The 17,982-nt window shown below is 40.0% G+C and overlaps 1 protein-coding gene across 7 annotated transcripts in view; it reads right to left on the bottom strand.

Annotated features, from left to right (window-relative positions):
- The window catches only part of DPY19L3 (dpy-19 like C-mannosyltransferase 3), a 71,734-nt gene that overhangs the window by 10,173 nt on the left and 43,579 nt on the right, over positions 1-17,982 (bottom strand). For 4 of the 7 annotated variants that reach the window (XM_032390108.1, XM_032390107.1, XM_032390105.1 and 1 more), the window contains 8 exons: positions 16,243-16,374; positions 14,794-14,895; positions 12,573-12,646; positions 12,236-12,394; positions 9,235-9,357; positions 8,783-8,894; positions 7,908-7,964; positions 3,917-3,999 (listed from right to left, as the gene is read on the bottom strand). In XM_032390108.1, coding sequence (XP_032245999.1) covers positions 3,917-3,999; positions 7,908-7,964; positions 8,783-8,894; positions 9,235-9,357; positions 12,236-12,394; positions 12,573-12,646; positions 14,794-14,895; positions 16,243-16,374 — 842 coding nt within the window. The remainder of the gene's footprint in view (positions 1-3,916; positions 4,000-7,907; positions 7,965-8,782; positions 8,895-9,234; positions 9,358-12,235; positions 12,395-12,572; positions 12,647-14,793; positions 14,896-16,242; positions 16,375-17,982) is intronic. The other 3 variants (XM_032390109.1, XM_032390111.1, XM_032390110.1) reach the window with 3 other exon arrangements.

Below are 17,982 nucleotides of genomic sequence, written 5' to 3'. Positions count from 1 at the left end.
ACTGAGCCACCCAGGCGCCCCATAGGAGTGTCTTAACTGCAAAACGTTAGAGAAGAATTTCAGGAACCGAGACTGAAACACTCAAGTGGTCACAGAAGAATGAGGTATGAAGCCTGCTATTGTGTTTGGCCTCATGGAAGGAAATGTGCTTCCTAGTCACAGAGAAGGCCCAACAAATACCACCCCAGGCTCGCTGAAAGTGATACCAGAACAGAAAAAAAAAAAAGAAAGAAACCCAACAACCTCAAAAAACCAAAGAGCCCAACATACCAGGTTTTAACCTTTGTATTTGGGAAACATTATCAGCAAAAAGGAGTTAATATGAACACGGCACTTAATCTGGGGGGAGCAAGGTGTGCAGCCCGTCAGTGTCACGTGGGAGGCAGGCGACCAAGTGAGCGAGCACACGGGTGGTGTTGTGGAAGGGGTGGGGTGAGCAGCCTCCCAGTTCTCCCAGGGAAGGTTCTGGGGCTGATTTCAACAAAATGTCCTTGCTGGTTAATGAGGAATTGAATCTCAAAGTGTTCTTAATTTATACTTATATTTAAATCTCTACTCCAGGGGCACCTGGGCGGCTCAGTCGGTTAAGCATCTGCCTTCAGCTCAGGTCATGATCCTGGGGTCCTGGGATCAAGCCTCACATCAGGCTCCTTACTCAGCACGGAGCCTGCTTCTCTCTCTGCCCCTCCCCCCACTCGTGCTCTCTCTCTCTCTCTCTCAAATAAATAAATAAAATCTTTAAATAAATAAATCTCTAAGGAACTAAAGATAGGACATTTCTGTACTAAAAATTAAAACTTTAAAAATATTTCAATTGAAACCTGGTAAGCCTCTCAAAGTCTTAAAATAGAGTCAACAATGAGAATATGGAAAAAAAAAAGAATGAAAACAATGGCGCTGAGATGAGGCTCAACATTTGCCCTAGCAAAGAGGCAGTATTAAAATGGATGGAGGGGCATCTGGGTGGCTCAATCGGTTGAGTGTCTGACTCTTGATTTCAGATTAGGTCATGATCTCAGGGTCATGAGATCGAGCCCTGCATCAGGCTCCATGCCCAGCATGTAGCCTGCTTAAAATTCTCTCTCTCACAAAAAAAAAGGACAGCCACCCCATTTACGCATTCATCATCATGTCCTATATCTAGTTGGTGCTCAGTAAATAGCTGTTCGATTGTATTCGTAAGTATACAAGTTCAGATATAACTTCATGCATTAAGGCTTTCAATATTTTCACAGAAATCTAATCCCCCCTGGTATGGCCCCTCTCATATTAATAAGTGGTATCCTAATGGAATAAGCTGTCTGGTTAGCCAATAAAAGGTCATACCTGAGCCCCTCCGAAAGAAAAGAAAAGAACTAAGTCCTGCTGAGGTGATGGAATCCTTCAATTCACCCTCCGACCCCGAGAAGCCCAAGTGAATACCTGGCAAGACCTAATCCCCAAACGGAAGCTCAGGGTCCCTGGAGCACAAGAGCGATGCCGAAGGCCGGCGCTAAGTACACGAAGCAGAGACCGGGACATGGCGGGTAAGCTTCCTCTCAACGTTTCACACGGGAGGTGCCCTGTGCCATAATGGAGGGTCACTCGAGGTTCCCCTAGAGTTTCTGCAGGTCACTGTTTCTCATCCTGACGCATCCTCAAGGGCAGCCATCCTTAATGGAGGGTGACTCCCCGCCCCCGTCTGTGCTGCTGGCGGACGGCCATGGCATTGCCACGGTGGCTGGCTGAGGACAGCAACAGGCCAGGCCGGGAGAGGGAGGCGTTCCTCACTGACAGGGCTGGGTCCCCAGCGGAGGCCTGGGGGCGCCCTCGGACAATTGCAAACAGACTTTCGGACACACGCCATGTATCCTTAGGCCGCAGCCTGGTCTCCAGCCCAGCTCCTACCTACTCATGTCATGGGCACACGTGACTGATCAAAGTACTAAAATGAAAGCTGAAGGTCAGAGTTTATGTTTCCAAAACAGAGGAAATCAAGGCGAGTTAAAAGAATATTAAGTACATTCCCTTGTGTTTGGAATTTAAGGTGACAGACCAGAGCCGATTTAAATGTTGATTTAAACAAATAAATTTTGTGTCTAAATAGACCCTATTTTGGCATATATTCATCATCACTTAAGCTTATTTCACAAACATGCCCAGCAGCTATTTTTGCAAAAACAATAATTTGGATTTGAAGAATTTTAAGAGGAAAACAAGCAGGATTAGATCACAATGGAACCAACATTTTGGAACAATACAAAGCTTTCCAGTTGCTGAGGATTTTTTAAAAAGTAAAAAGAATATGTCTCCATACAGGGAGCGGACCTTGTTAATGAAAGGAGAAAGTAAGGAACAAAGATCGCTTTCCCAAATGAGAGAAATAACAGACTAACAGACTGTCTTCTTTACACCTGGAATAAAATCTCTCATCCACAATTTTTCAGAACCAGAAACTTTAACTTTCTGTGAGGACAAGCACAGAAATAGAAGCTCTACAGTAAGTACACCCAGGCCGACACTGCCAAACCCGGGATCTGCCAGGACGCGTGCTGACTGATGTTACAAGTCATTCCCGTAAGACTGGGGAGTGGAGGTGGGATGTTTACAACAATGATCTGGGTAGATCTGCCAGAACCGCCGGCTTCGGGATTCTACCAGACAGAGAGCGGGTGCCCTGCATCATTCGAATCGGGAGTGCAATTTTAAAAACAGAAAACATCAGCCTCACCTTCAGATGTACATGTCATAAATTTCCAGCTGACTACAGTTAATGCAAAAGTAATTAGCTTTTCTTTATACGAATAACCCTCTTTCCCCATACACAATAAATACTGAAGGAATTATTTACTCTATAATTGTCTGCCATGATTTAAAGTTAAATAAATAAATAAAGACAAAGCCCTGCTTCGTAATCTCAGCACTGGAAATAGATGAAAAATTATACTCCCTGCATCCAGTCAAAGCCAGTCCGACATTGGGACCAAAGCCACATATATATTTTAGACATAAATCTCTATAAAACCCATGTATTGCACTCGAGAGACCTAAGCTATCAAACATTTACCATCTCTTAATACACAAGCAGTGCAAACTATACTGGTTAGTCAACATTAGTCACGAGCAAGTGCCAATATGGCTACTAAAATCCTAAGTAAGGGATGGAGACGATTCAGCCGATGCCTTCGGAATACGTCACACAAGATTTGCGACATGTATTTACATGTGAATAATTACACTGCTGCTTTTTGGTTATGAAGCAGGGAAATACAGTAGTACAGGGCACAGGAATACTGCTCTGGGTAGAAAAGTTTATGTGTGCTGGTGGGAGGCCGGTTTCACGAACACAGAGTTCATCCTGATGCCGGATGCTGAGGCAAAGCAACAGAACGCAGGCAACAATAAGAACCAATATAATGCTAAACACGACGATGTTCGAGAGAAAAGACTTTGTATTTTCAGTTTCCTTTAGGCCTAGGCTTGGGCAATATACTTCGTTAAAATGAAATGTGCACGGAGTTAGTAGGACTCTAACTGTGGATTCCAGTGTAATTTTGACATGATTAACAAGGAAAGAATACTTCCATGTGTCAGCAGTCACAGAAAATCTGAATGGTATTAAAAGGAAAGCAACAATAAAGGTGAAATTGGCCAAGAGTAGAAAGCTTTCTTTCCACAGCTGTCAGTGGCGTGGAGTACATCCTCCAGCTCTGTTTTCCTCTCTTTGTGGGGTGTTTCCCTTCTTCATGAGATTGTGGTTAGAGAGAATATTTCTTGAATGGAAAGAAATTATTTCCAAATACAGAGTTTTAAAGAAAAACTTGAAAATGAATGTTATCTTTACAATTAGATTCAGAAAAAAGAAAACACCAAATGAGGTCTATAGTGACTCTTAAAAGGCACTTTACATTTTAAAGGTTAAAAAAAATCCTCTTACTTAATCCAGTTCATCAGCTCCACTGTGTCTGGATCATAGAATTCTCTCAACTCGGAGAGTTCATCCATCATTCCTGGCCAGAACTGAAATTAAAAACAAAACAAAAACAAAAACAAAATCCACCCCCGCGCCCACAACTATCACTAAGATTCAAACGAAAGATGAGAAACTGCATAGAACTTGCGAGCTAGATCAACAGGACAACAGCAGTATCAGAACGACCTCACCTCCGCAGTCCGCCCTCCTGGCCTAAGCGATCCAACGTCTGAGACCAGTCCCCCAAATTATCTTGAGCCAAAGCTGCTCAGGGCTAGAGGGGTTGTCAACTTTTTAAAAAAGAGCTTTTATTTGAGGAAAAGTAAAATGCTGTCGTATGTGGTGTTAATATCTAGGCCAACGTTAATTTGGGTATCGGGAATGGCAACCACGAGGAAGCTCACAGGGTACCAGCAACTCTGACTTCCATCGCGCCATCTACCCTTCAAGACAGAAAGTGCCCTCACAAGACAGCACCGTTGTGGAGCTACAAACGTGCTCTGGAACGCAGAACCTCCTTCATCCCCGCAGTTACCCAGGGAGAAAGTGGACACAGAAGGCGTCATCCCTACTGCTGTTCACTTTTTATTTTACTAGTCAGGAGACGCTTGCTCAGGGAGATGACTTGACCAGGTCAAAAGGGACAGAGCTACCACTTGAAACCGGACTCCAAATCCAGCCCCCTCTTCACTGTGATTACAGCGTCTGCACTGGAAATCTGGACAAATGCCTCGATGTATTTTAATGTAACTGCAGGTACAATGGGAGAGAAGAGTATCTGTAAGTAGGACTGTCTAGGAAAATCTGGGGCATTTGAATATTCTATTTATGCCACCCGTGCCTCCTACTCAACTTAGTTAGTTAAGGTGATGCAGAGAGTGTAAACATCCCACTCCGAGTCCACGGCTTTTCTAACATAATTGCCTGTTTAATTCAACAATTAATTACGTGTTCACTGCTGTATCCAATGATGATTGGCTAAGAAGCCTTGATCATCTACATACACCCTACGGTGAAGAGCAGAATTCCTATGCTGGAAGAAGGCCACTGCCAATGGGTCTGTGCTTCATTAATGTGGAAAATGGAGTAATTGTACTTCAGAACCACTAACTGGAACCAGAGCGGCGCCCGACTCGTTGGTAGCTGTGCTTCAGCCCTGTCACTTTCTTATCTTGTCATCTCATCTTCGGCCATTTTTAGCACTCATTCTCCTCTTGTCCCCTGGGTGCGTGAACCAGGAAAACTGCTGGTGATAGAAAATCAGTACTTCTGGCTCTGAGTTTTAGAAGAGATGTAATCACAGGGACTCAGTGATAACCTGTGTAATATTTCAATTATCCCTACTAACTTGGATAATCAATAGAATGCCAACTTTTTAATGATATGTCCTCATTCTTTTGGTATAAAACATATGTTGAAATCTATGAATTCAATGGATATTAGATATTTTTCTAGCTTAGAAGATGCTGTTGTTAATTCTGAAAATGTTCAAATCTAGTAACACCATCTTGTGATAAACTTCTTAAACAACGTGAAAATAAGTGTTGGATTAACTAACTGCTGTTTCTAAATGATGTGAGATTTCAGCAATGCCAGTAAGTTAATCAACACGAGAGTAGTAATTTTATTAAGCTCCTGATTTTAGAGTGAAGTACATGCTTTTCCCTTTTAAACAGGATTGTCTTAAAGAGACATACAGCAAAATTGCTACTATCAACAAGAAAATTGGAAATCCTCATTACAATTGCTCCATAAAACTCAAAATCAGGCTTTGAAATACAGGAGTTCATTTTACTTACAGGTAAATCTGTTCAATAGCTGGAAAACAGCCTCAGTTTCACGGTACTTCTTACTATACATAACATCTTAATTGTCTTTGTGTTTTTACATTTTGAGAGGCTGGACTATCTAGACTGTTTTGTACTGTGAAAGCTGGATGCATTGGGGTTTCTTGTACTGGGAAGGGCAATGCTGATGCCAGGCCAATCTTTGGAGGGAGTCTTCCGAGTTACTAACTCTCTTATTCAAAGAATGTCTACTTAGATTTCGTAAAATGATGGTTTTGGTGCTATAACTGTTTTTGTTTTTTGTTTTTAATAGTAATGTTTTTCAAGAGGGGTGCGTGGAGGGATTTTGCCCCACCCCCAAGGGGATGTTTCCCAATGTCTGGAGATTTTTGATGGTCAAGACTGGAGGGAGGTGCTGTTGGCACCCAGGGGGTAGAGAGTAGGGATGTTGCTAAACATCCTACAACACACAGGACAGCCCCCTATGACAAAGAATAATCTAGCCCAGAATGTCAAGCCCTCTGCCGAGAAGCCGAGTTCTATGCATTAGCCCCACCTAGAGGGCCGAGGAAAACACACATTTCTGGACTCCACTCCCAGAGGTTCTGATTCAGTAGGTCTGGTCTGGAGTGGGACCCAAACATCTGTATTTCTAACAAGTTCCCAAGTGATGCTATGCTGCTTCTCTGGGGACCACACTCTGGGAACCAGTGCTGTATAGCTCAGTTTATTTCTTCTATACTCTCCTTGCTCAATTTTACCAAGAACAAGAGATTTAAGTCCTCAAATAGCTGTAAAAAAATCAATAAAATTCCAAATACATAGCTGAGACCTAAGCACTCAGCCTACGCACAGAGAGACTGTGGAAAAAAGACTGATAGTGTGCGTCCGTCCTTAGTGAGAGACAAGAAGCATGATGAGCTCAGTCTTTTCTTTGAGGAGGGTGTTTTATCATTCAGAACCAATGTGGAGAGGTTAAGGTACCTCATTCATTTTTAAACATACACTCTGTTTATAATCTTTAGTTGTTGCTTTCCAGAGGTTTTAAAGAAGTTTCATTTATTTAAATTAGAGCAATAAAATTCCCAGAGGCGGGGGGGAAGAAATAACCTATTTCTGTTTTCCAGTATCTGAGTTAGCCCAGTGCTCTGCCTGCCACAGTAGATGCTTTGATAGACAGGAACATGATAGAGCGTAATTTTCTGAAATATTTACAGTAGAATCATCCAATATAGTGATTAGCAAACATGATTTTTAGCCTAAAACCTTTGGCTTCAGATAAAATCTTACATGAAAGTATAAGCAAATAAAACCAAAAGCTGAGCTGCTCTAGCTGATCCTCTCCGTGGGTGAGCCCCCTCTTCCCTGGAGCCCCCCGCCCAAATGAGGGGCTATACACAGTAGAGTAGGAAATCTATTGTTCTAACATAAAACCAAACTTGAAGGAAAAAAATCTAAAGTTAAAAAAAAAATGGCAGATTTTTAAAAAAGAGGGTAAAAGCTCAATTGGATAGCATAGTCTGGGCTTCCTGCCCAGGTATCGATTCAAGCCTCTAAATCTCAAAGATGGGACAAAAGTCACCAAATAGCCTGACTGGTGACTCCCTGTCTCTTACCGAGGATTCTCAGAACTGAACACAGTTAAAGCTATTTCAGAAATTAGTCAACTGAGAATCTGAAGAATTTCATGATTTCCTATTGAAACTGAAGGACAGCTAATGAGGCTAATCTGGGACTGTACATATTTACATATACGCAGCCTCTTACAAAGATGATTTTAACCGTCTAATAAAATACGTAGGTTAAAGTAAGATGTGTTTTAGGATCTCTCTCTATAAGGCAGGTAACAGCAGAAAATTATTTTTCTACTTTATTCACCTCAATATAGGTCTGAAAACATCTTTATTTTCTGAATTTGCATCAGCTGAATAGTAAGTCAGAACCAAAATTAATTAGAAAAATTAAACTGTAGTTGTTTTTACTTGTTAAATACTATTTGGGAAACAGATCAGTTTTCCCATCAACGCCAAGTGCCTTCATGAGAAGCGAAGCAGATGTTTGTAACCTCTGCAAACCATTCTATTTGCCAATAACATACAGAGTACACTGAGTCAAAGCAATTATTCTGCTAAATTAATGATGGCAAGAATGAGGAAAATCAGTCTTACCTTATAGCACAGATACAGCAGTATTAATATCGGTACTGAGTATCGCATTATACATATCTATATAAGAAAGACATTATTTAGATCACAGGTATTTTTGCCTTACAGTTTTGCTTTGTAAACACATGACTTTTTTCTTCTTAAAACAATAGAAATGTACTTTAATGGAGCGTGAGTCTCCAATTTGCCCAACAACTACAAGGGTCCCAATCACTCATGAGATACTCATAGCTTCTACCATATTGCCACCTTGTGAATTTATAAGGGAGAACAACTCAAAACTGCATTTATAGGCTATTAATCATAACCATACACTTACTAATATTTGTTCTAAGTACAATTTATAATAATAATAGTGATAACTCTGGATAATGGAATTACTGGTGATTTTTAATTTTTCCTTGTATGCTTACAGTACTTCCAAATTCAGTATAATGAGCATATCTAACTTATGGTCTGGGAAAAAACAAAGGATTTAAAAAATAAAGAATAAATTTATTTAAAAAATAACTCCTTATAAAATCATAATGTGTCGGGGCACCTGGGCGGCTCGGTTGGTTAAGCGCTGGATTCTTGATTTCGGCTCAGGTCATGATCTCAGGCTGTGAGCTCGAGCCCCGCATCAGGCTCCGTGCTGGGCATGGAGCCTGCTTAAGATTCTCTCCCTCCGCCCCTCCCCCCTTGCCTTGCTCGCGCTCGCTCGCTCTCTAAAATTAAAAAAAATCATAATGTGTCAGTTATTCTATTTTCAGCTTCAAATTTTAGTCTCCATTTCATCAGACCAATGAACAGGCAACTACTGAAAACAACAGTAACTGGTATGAAAAAAATCCTCAAACTCTAACAGTAAGAGTGGAATGGCAAAGGACAGCACTGACCCTCTTTGGGTTATACAGATGGATCGACTTCAGGAGTAACTCCCATATCTCAGGGCTGCATAAGCCAAACGACGCGAACACACACATGTGCGACGTCCAGAGGTACTTCATTCTGTAAGAACAGAGACCCGTGCCAGCGGCGGACACACCCGCGGTGTGACTCAGCTGTACTGTCTGTGGGAGGGAAATCTGAGCCATCCGCCAAGGGTTAGCTATGCATTTCATTGCCTTTTGAGAAAATCATAGAAGTAAAAATGGAGGAATGTTGGTAATTAGGAATAAACTGGTTACTCATAATATTTTGTACTGGAGAAGATAGTAAACAAGGGCATTTTTATGGGACCCATAATTATCAATGAAGAGGACTGTTAGTTTCCAAGTTGCATTGCTAAAATATGTCGGGTAAAGAGTGGTCGAATAAAAAAATCAAGCAAACAGGTAAGACAAAATACCTCATTGTACTCAATGCCAAGAATCCAAACAGAATGGTATGTATTAGGTTGTAGGCAGTTTCTGGTTTCAGGATGATCGTGCACTTTCCCAATTGACCCGTGGATTGCTGCCTTGTAGAATCACTGAATAAAACAGCACACATACAAAATAGAAGCTAGATACATCATTTTAAGTTAGTTACATCTTTTTTAAGAATACCAGAAACTTATGCCTTCATGTATTTAGAAATGTGTTACTGCTCTAAGATAAAATGAATCAGCATTAATCAATTCTGAATTCGTGAGGATAAAACTGTTATATAACATAATGCATTAATAACTAAAATTTAACAAATTTCATTTTAAGTAAAAATTTAGAATGCTTCCACCCTTTAAATTACAATAGAAAAAAATTCTTTTGGAATCACTTAAATTGCAAGATATCTTTAAAGATATTTCATGAGTTACTAGGATTTTACAAGTTTTTACAAATAAGAAAAAATAAAAATGAATCCATAAACGTGGAATTCAGTTCCCTTATGAACAAATGATCACATTTTAACCAACCAATACCTCATTAAAGATGCCTGACATGATTTTTTTAATCAAATATGGCTACATTCAAATAATTACACCCATAAAATGAACAATAATTCCTTATCATGTAACGCCGAATTCATATTCTATTTTCCGTTAATGCCATTGCTTTTTTCAGGTGGTTTCTTTGAATTAGGACCCACAGCTTTCACAATGCATTTCATCAACATCTCTTAAATTATTTTCAATCAGTACAAGTATCCTCCACTTGGAGGCCGTTTATTGGTCGAAGGAAGTGTATCATTTGTCCTGTAACTACTCCCACCTTCTGGATTTGGCTGATTGTCTCCTTGTGGTGGTACTGAATACATTTCTCTATTCCCATGCTCCTTATAAACTTGTAATTAGATCTCGAGGTTAATTATTAGAGTCAAGTTCATTTATTCTGGCAAGAACACTGCATGGGGCATAGATATGCTGTACTCTAAACTGCATCACACCGGGTAAGCGCATACTGTCCTATCCTGTTGTCTGAACTTTAGAGACGCTGAGATGGGTGAGTGGGTTCGGATGTTGCACCATTTGTTGTCAAGGGGATAAGGAAACAGCAGGAAGGGCTGCCAGGTTAAGATCAAAACAATACCTTTATAAGGCCCCACTTATCCTTCATAAAATCCAACAGACCTGGGTATGTATGATGCTTCCATGCAACTAAAGAACTCTTCTTTCCTAGAAATCCTTTCACCACCCTAGATTCACATGAGAATCAAGCTGATATTGCAGGGTAATTTTCACCACTGGTAATAATCTTTACTTAGATCTTATCTCTTACAACCCAAACTCTGGCTTCTACGTTGCTTATACTAAAAGATTGCTGCAGACAAGGAGAACATATGTTCTCATCTCCCCTTGGTACCTGAGAGAATTCTGCAACACCTCTCCCCATCTCCCCGGCCAAGCTGGAAAGCTCTTAATCAATCCCGTGAATACAGAGCCCATGAGTTAATCCCCTCGGAGTCCTATCCTTTACACTAATGCAGATGTGTTGTGTAAACATAATAGTATCATCCTTCCCAGTACTAAACTGGTAGAAATACTTCAAATACTTGGCATTGAAGGCAAAATATCCTTCAAATTACTTAAAAGTTATTTAATATTAAGATACTATAATTCTTGTATTACTTTAATTAATGTAATGTTTTTCTTTTAGTAAGGTTCTAATACCCCTACCTGGTAGATGAGGATGCTCTAAAATCTTTACCTACACTCATACATCAAGTCAGCTTGCAGAGATGGCTCACAGATTCACACTGAGCACGGCAGACATTTTCACAAAATACTGTAGGCCAACTGAACTTCCTGCTTTGCATGCAGTCTAGAGTCCTGTCGACACTTGGCGTGTCTGGAATAATATTAAATTACACTGTCTAGAATAATTTCCATCTATTTTCACAGGGCTAAACTTTATCTTGGGCTAGGTATCGGGCTAAGAACACTTCTGAAAGATACTAAAATAGTTTATAGTCAATGAAATATTTTCACGGTTCAATGTGGCTTCACTCTTAATAATCATAAAACATCTCAACTGATCTGGACTCATTTTAATGCCCTTTCCCAGCACAGCTCTCTGGTGGCTGCGAATCACAGCTCACCAGCACCTTAATTGGCAAGATAACTACAGAGAAAAGGGCTTCCTTCTGAGCTTCATTAAGTTTTCACAAATGACAGTAGCTTCAATTTCTTACACTTAATTTTCTTTCAATTGAACATGGATAGTAAATTCAAAAAACTCCAACAGCTTTGTAGGTCGGTATTCTACAAGCTTTAAAAAAGTCTTTATACTCCCTCACTCTTTCTTTTAGCAGATTAGTAGACACATTAAGTTTTTTAGACATAGTCAATTATTACTGAAGACTTTGGCGGATGCTAATAGTTATGGTCCACTCCAACTTTATAAGCCCCTTATAGCAAGATGCAACAAAACAAAAAATAGTTAACTCTTGATATTTTAGGAGCAATAAAAAAGGCAGCTAGATGAAAGGTAGAAAAACAACAGGAAACTAATAATGAGAACAAAATAGAGACTATGAGTCAGTAATAATACCAGCTAATGACAGCTAAAATCTACAAAATGTTCTAGGAGTGAGGCAGCATTCTAAGTACTATTGTTTTAACTTATTTATTCCCCACAAAACCCTGCAGAGTTAAGTCCTCTGAGTATCCCCATTCCATAATAAGGGCAGTGCAGAGCTGGCTCAAAGGGGACCTTGTTCCCAGACCAGTCTTTACTGCCTTGCCTGCTTTTTGCTGTCTCTTAGCTGGTTGATCCTTAACTACTGAGTGTGGGATCCCTTCTAATCAGGTTACGATCCCCCTTTGAGCTACCCTGTCTGTGTCTGACATTCTGAATTTCAACTGTGTAGTTTTTCTGCAACACAGAACAAGTTCATTAAAGCATAGGACAGGTTTCTGAAACATGCCATACCTGAGATTATGGAAGGCGACCGCTAAGGCTGCCATCACTGTGATGGACAGAACAAATACGTAAGCATAAAAAAGGAGAGTATCTGAAAGCCTTCCGAATGTATTAAAAGGTAAGAGGCCAAACGCTTCTTCACACAGATACAGATTTGCATCAAAATCTCTAGGGAACAAATGAAAAGAAAGCAAAGTATTAAATTCAGTACAAGATAAGTAAACCACAAATTTTTCCTCAAAATGAGCCTGGAATTAATAGTTGAAGGCATAATGATAACTTAAGTTTTAAAGTCCCTGCTGATTTAATATAAAAAAGCAAACATAAATTTTAGATTCAGTCATACCTTGTTGCTCCAAACCCAAATTTTGCCTTCAGAAATTTAAATATGTGTTCGTCTGACTTCAGATTAAGAAGTTTCTATCAGGGAGGGAGAAAATGAAAGTTGTTATTAGTGCCTTATGCGTGCTTTCCTGATAACTTCCCATTGAATACATATATTCACTGTCCGGTTTCATAGGATTGTGTGCACATGGGTTTATAAAATTAGCAAATATTCTCAAGAGTGTTAGAACTGAAGAATTCTAACACAGGGACTTTCTTTTTTTTTTTTTTTAAATATTTTATTTATTTATTTGAGACAGAGAGAATGAGAGAGACAGAGCACATGAGAGGGGGGAGGGTCAGAGGGAGAAGCAGGCTCCCTGCCGAGCAGGGAGCCCGATGCGGGACTCGATCCAGGGACTCCAGGATCATGACCTGAGCCGAAGGCAGTCGCTTAACCAACTGAGCCACCCAGGCGCCCCTAACACAGGGACTTTCAAGCTCCCTCTGTTCCTTTTTTTTTTTTTTTTTAGCAGAATCATTTTTTCAAACCATCTTACATGTAAGTTCAACATGTAAAATAGATAAAAGATGAGCTTCTTTGGTATCAGTGAGAGGGAAAGGGCTGAAGCCCGGTAGGAGTACAAATTTTTTGATCAGAAAACCCGTAAGATGATGATCTGAAACCTCACACATATACAGAGCCCACAAGGCCTGTCTGGCTTTGGGGTTTCTGTCTGCAGACACAACTGATAGAAGACTCAGCCACACAAAGACAATCGACGCCCCTGTGGTGGCCCTCCTGGGGAACTGACAAATGCCAGTGCGCATCATTAATGATTATAATTCACATCATTTTATTTTTAATATATGGCTTATAAAAATCCATCCAACATAAATGGGTGAAGAAATCCTGTCAGAAGGAAAATGAAGACAGAAAAGAAGATGAATCTGGGAAGTGAGGTCAGTACATAAAATACATTCGCTAGAGATGAGCCACACATTTGGGCTTACATATTCGACTAGCAAATGCAGAGGGAGATAAAAGCACAGGTTCTAAGATTAAAACAAAGCAGTTGCTCAAAAGAGGTCCTAACACTCCTAGAACTGAGACTCAAGAGAAATTTTCCCCATGGGTACAGTAAAAACAGCAGGAGTCTCAAAGAAGATTTTTTCTAACGCCTCTCATTGTACATAGTTGGCAAGACATCAAGTACAATTCAATAGATGTTATTCTTCGGGAAGTCAAGAATCAATGGTCCAGGCAGGCAGCTCTCCACTGACTTAATCCAGGCACAGATCACTGAACATCTAGAGTGGGGGAATGGATGAACTGCATATCTGTCAGCCAATCCTTCAGAAATGCTGATTGCTCAGCTCAAATAAGCTTTTGATAAGTACTGAACTCTATGGGGTTTAAGAACATAGGGACGAGGACCCAGAGTGGAAGTGTTTAATGCAGCTGGATGAGTGAGAGTCTTTGATAGTCATACAGACAGGAAGAGGGACTGCCATTCTCTTATGGAAGAGAAGGAGTCTGTCATGTACATGCAGATGTCCCCTGTCCTGAAACCAGCCTTCTAGGAGGGGCAAAATCATCTTAATAAATCACTGTGCTTCTGATAGTTAAGTTAGTTTACTTATCTCTTTTTTCTAAGTAATCTCCACACCCAACGTGGGGCTCCAACTGACAACCCTGAGACCAAAAGTCACATGCTCCACCAACTGAGCCAGCCAGGTGCCCTGCCAGTTTATTTAACTTAACCCAATAAAAATAATGTCATCTTTTTTTTTTTGTACCACAGTATAAGAAAATGCTCTCTAAAAAGTAGAATTTTTTAACTTTAGAGAAACACTTATTTAATGCTTTTAAAGTTGAGCTTTTACAAAGTTTAATAACTCAAAAAGTGAGTTCAAGTTAGAACATATTACAGAGTAAACAGGCGTGCCTGGGTGGCTCAGTCAGTTAAGCGTCTGCCTTTGGCTCAGGTCATGATCTCAGGGTCCTGGGATCGAGCCCCATGTCAGGTTCTGCACTCAATGAGGAAACTGCTTCTCCCCCCTCCACTCATGCTCCCTCTATCAAGTAAATGGATAAAAAAATCTTTAACAAGAGTAAACAGAAATCAGTGACTAAAAAATCAAGAAGACAACTTACTGAAACAAAGTTAAAGCTGAGCTTGTTACAAGTAAACCTGGTAATTCTGTAGTAATGTAAATTAAAGGTCATTTTATTAACCTACCTTAATAACGTTGTTGAGAAAAAGTGTCAAACATAAAACTGCAAATAAATGTACCAATAGTTTCCCAAGCCTATTAAAGAAGCTTCCAGTCTTCAGATTTTTCTAGAAATTAAGAAAGTTGAGTTTTAATTCTTAAGTTACTTCATAAACATTTAAGATGAGATTACTTAAGGATTTAAAACATTAGATCACGCAACATAGAGAAAAATATGTGGAAAATATAACCTAATTTTTATGAGGTTACAATGTCTTAATATTTGTAAATTTCTAATATAAGAGTAAATGAATTCCTTAACAATAAGTTTCATAAGATCAGAAAACTGTCCTAGTGTTTCTTCTTTTTTTTTTTTCTGCAGACCTTTGCAACCAGAGTATGGAGTCTGCCAGAAGGTACTCAGAATACACTGACTGAACAAATCTTGCGATCATTGATCCATTAATTAATGTAGCACAGACATGGCCATAACCCAATTAAATAAAAGACCTATCAGTATAAAAAAAGGTAAACTGTGCTCTTTGATATGTAATAGTTTTCTTATAACCCTTAGATAACTTTACAGATTATCAAATATAGTATCTAAAGAGTTCAATATGCATGATGTTTATTTATAAGTAAAGTTAGAAGGATGAATTAAAAGTCGTTGTGACAGCTTGTCCACGACAGCTCTCACTCCAAAGAAAAAGGATTTATTCTTCCCAAAGCAGAAAGTAAAACAGCTTCTTGATATGAAAGTGTTTATGAGAAATGTTTCTCATATGCTCTTGAGAAAGAAAACAGGCTTTGTGACACTATATGAAGAGAAACAATGGACTCTTAATTAAATCTCATGTAACTTTAAGAAATGTGAATTATTGAATTAAGCCAAAAGATCAGGCCAGTGTTTTCAAACGTGACACTCTAGGAAATGTCCCCATAGTTCTAAACATATGTCTTTGGAGTCTCAAAATTCTGAGTTAATTTTAATTCACTTACAAATCAATACCATGGTACGGAACATTGAGGTAAAGAGCATTGCTCCTACACATCAATAATACGGCGTCCACCTACTTGAAAGGCACTGTGGCAAACATATCTCCCCAAGCCACAGGTTCTTCTTACTCTTCATTCACACACAAAAAAAGTTAATGATTTTTGCTCTTTTATTTCAACTTTCTATCAATGGCATTCAAATAAGCATCTCTGGCTAATCTCTGAACTAAGATTCCAATTCTCTAAGAAAAGAAACATGTCACAACAAAGGGATGGCACATCAGAAAGCTAGAAAACAGAAATGCTATACCATGCATGTAAACCACTCCCCCCGACAAAACACCTAAATAATGCCCTCAGTGCTTTTCAGTGTGCATTTGCTCAGACATCCTCCTTTGTGTGCTGTATGAAAACGAGGCCCAACCAACCGCACAATTAAAAAAAAAAAAGTTTGCTTTAAGGACACAAAAATGTCCTACCTGAAGTTTTCTTGCAACTAATACGGAAAGGTTAAAACTGATAAGCAATGATCCAAGAATCATAGAATTAAAAAACTGAAGGATGCAGACCAGGAGCAAACCTGTCATTTGGATGCCATACAGCCACGTCGCCTGCAACAAGCAAAGATCAGATGGTGAAATGGGTTTTATCCAGAGACTACTGCATGCTGACATGTTGGTCACTGGCTGGATACATTTCGAGTTACAAACAACACACCTAGCTTCAAGTAGTTCAGTCTAAAAAACAGTCCCCGAAACGAAATCATTTACATCCTGTTTACCTTTTAAATATACAGCACTTTAAACTTTGTAACGTTAATTAAGGAGGAAACAAACAGAAAAACTGAAGCACAGGAAGCAAACAATGGCATAAATATATTCTGGAAACGGGCAAATGTGATCTGCAGCCTTCCATTTTCTTCTAAATTCTTTTACAGTTACTGTCTACAGTATTTTCTCATCTTCTGTTATTTCTGAATGTTCTGCACTTCAGGCCTGTGTCCTTTACTGCTTCATTTTCTGTGTGTACTGAATTCCATTAGACAGACAACTGCTCCCGGAGTGAGGCCTTTGACTCTCCGCCTCGTGAGCCTGAGGCAGGCGGCACAGTGCCGCGGTCGAGAACACGAGCCCTGAGGTGAACAGCACCTGCCGCTACAGCCCCGATTCTGACATAAACCAGCTGTGGGACCTTAATGGGCTGGACGCAGTTCATGTAGAAGAGGAATGATGACACCTTCTTCAGAGCTGCCATAATGGCCTGGCCTAAGGACCGGATGCGGTGATATTTTAAAATGCCTAGCACATAATGAGCACTCACTAAAGACAGCTCTTGGTGTAGAAGAACTGTTGCCAGGTTGATATTGAAAGACGCAAAACTCAACCAACTTGAACACAGAAAATATGCCACGAAGAAAAAATGACAGTCTCTAATAAAGAGTTAATACCTTTTTTCTTTTTTTTTTTTAATATTTTATTTTTTTATGATTTTTTATTTATTTATTTGAGAGAGAGAATGAGATAGAGAGAGAGAGCATGAGAGGGGGGAGGGTCAGAGGGAGAAGCAGACTCCCCGCCGAGCAGGGAGCCCGACGTGGGACTCGATCCCGGGACTCCAGGATCATGACCTGAGCCGAAGGCAGTCGCCCAACCAACTGAGCCACCCAGGTGCCCACCTTCTTTTTTCTTTTTAAAGATTTATATATTTACTTGAGAGAGAGAACGCGAGAGTGTGTGGGCGGGGGAAAGGGAATGAGAGAATCCTCAAGCGGACTCCCTGATGAGGGTGGAGCCGGAGGTGGGGCTCGATCCCAGGACCCCGAGATCACGACCTGAGCCCAAATCAAGAGTTGGATGCCTAACAGACTGAGCCACCCAGGCGCCCCAAGACTTGATACTTGGTCTCCTCTTTTAAGTTGGACAATTCCATATTCTTATTGGCATATGAAAAATTCTGCTTTTATTCAGCAGCAAATCAGATTTCCCTCCTAGTTTTGTTTCCTTCACCTCAAAGGAAACAAACCTCTATCAAGCATTTAAAGGCACACCCTGCAATGGTTCAGTGCTTTTGGTTGGTGTTAACAGAAACTTGGATGTTAGGATCTTTATAGACACAATATTTTATTGTAGGAGATTTAGAAAATCCAGGAACACATAAAAAGAAACAATAATGGATAGGAAGGTGGGCTCTAAAATCAAAATCCAACACCATTACCTACA

This window comes from Phoca vitulina, unplaced genomic scaffold (assembly GCF_004348235.1).
Source record: "Phoca vitulina isolate PV1807 unplaced genomic scaffold, GSC_HSeal_1.0 scaffold58, whole genome shotgun sequence".
Classification (NCBI taxonomy): domain Eukaryota; kingdom Metazoa; phylum Chordata; class Mammalia; order Carnivora; family Phocidae; genus Phoca; species Phoca vitulina.
This window is presented reverse-complemented; position numbering and strand designations above follow the sequence as displayed.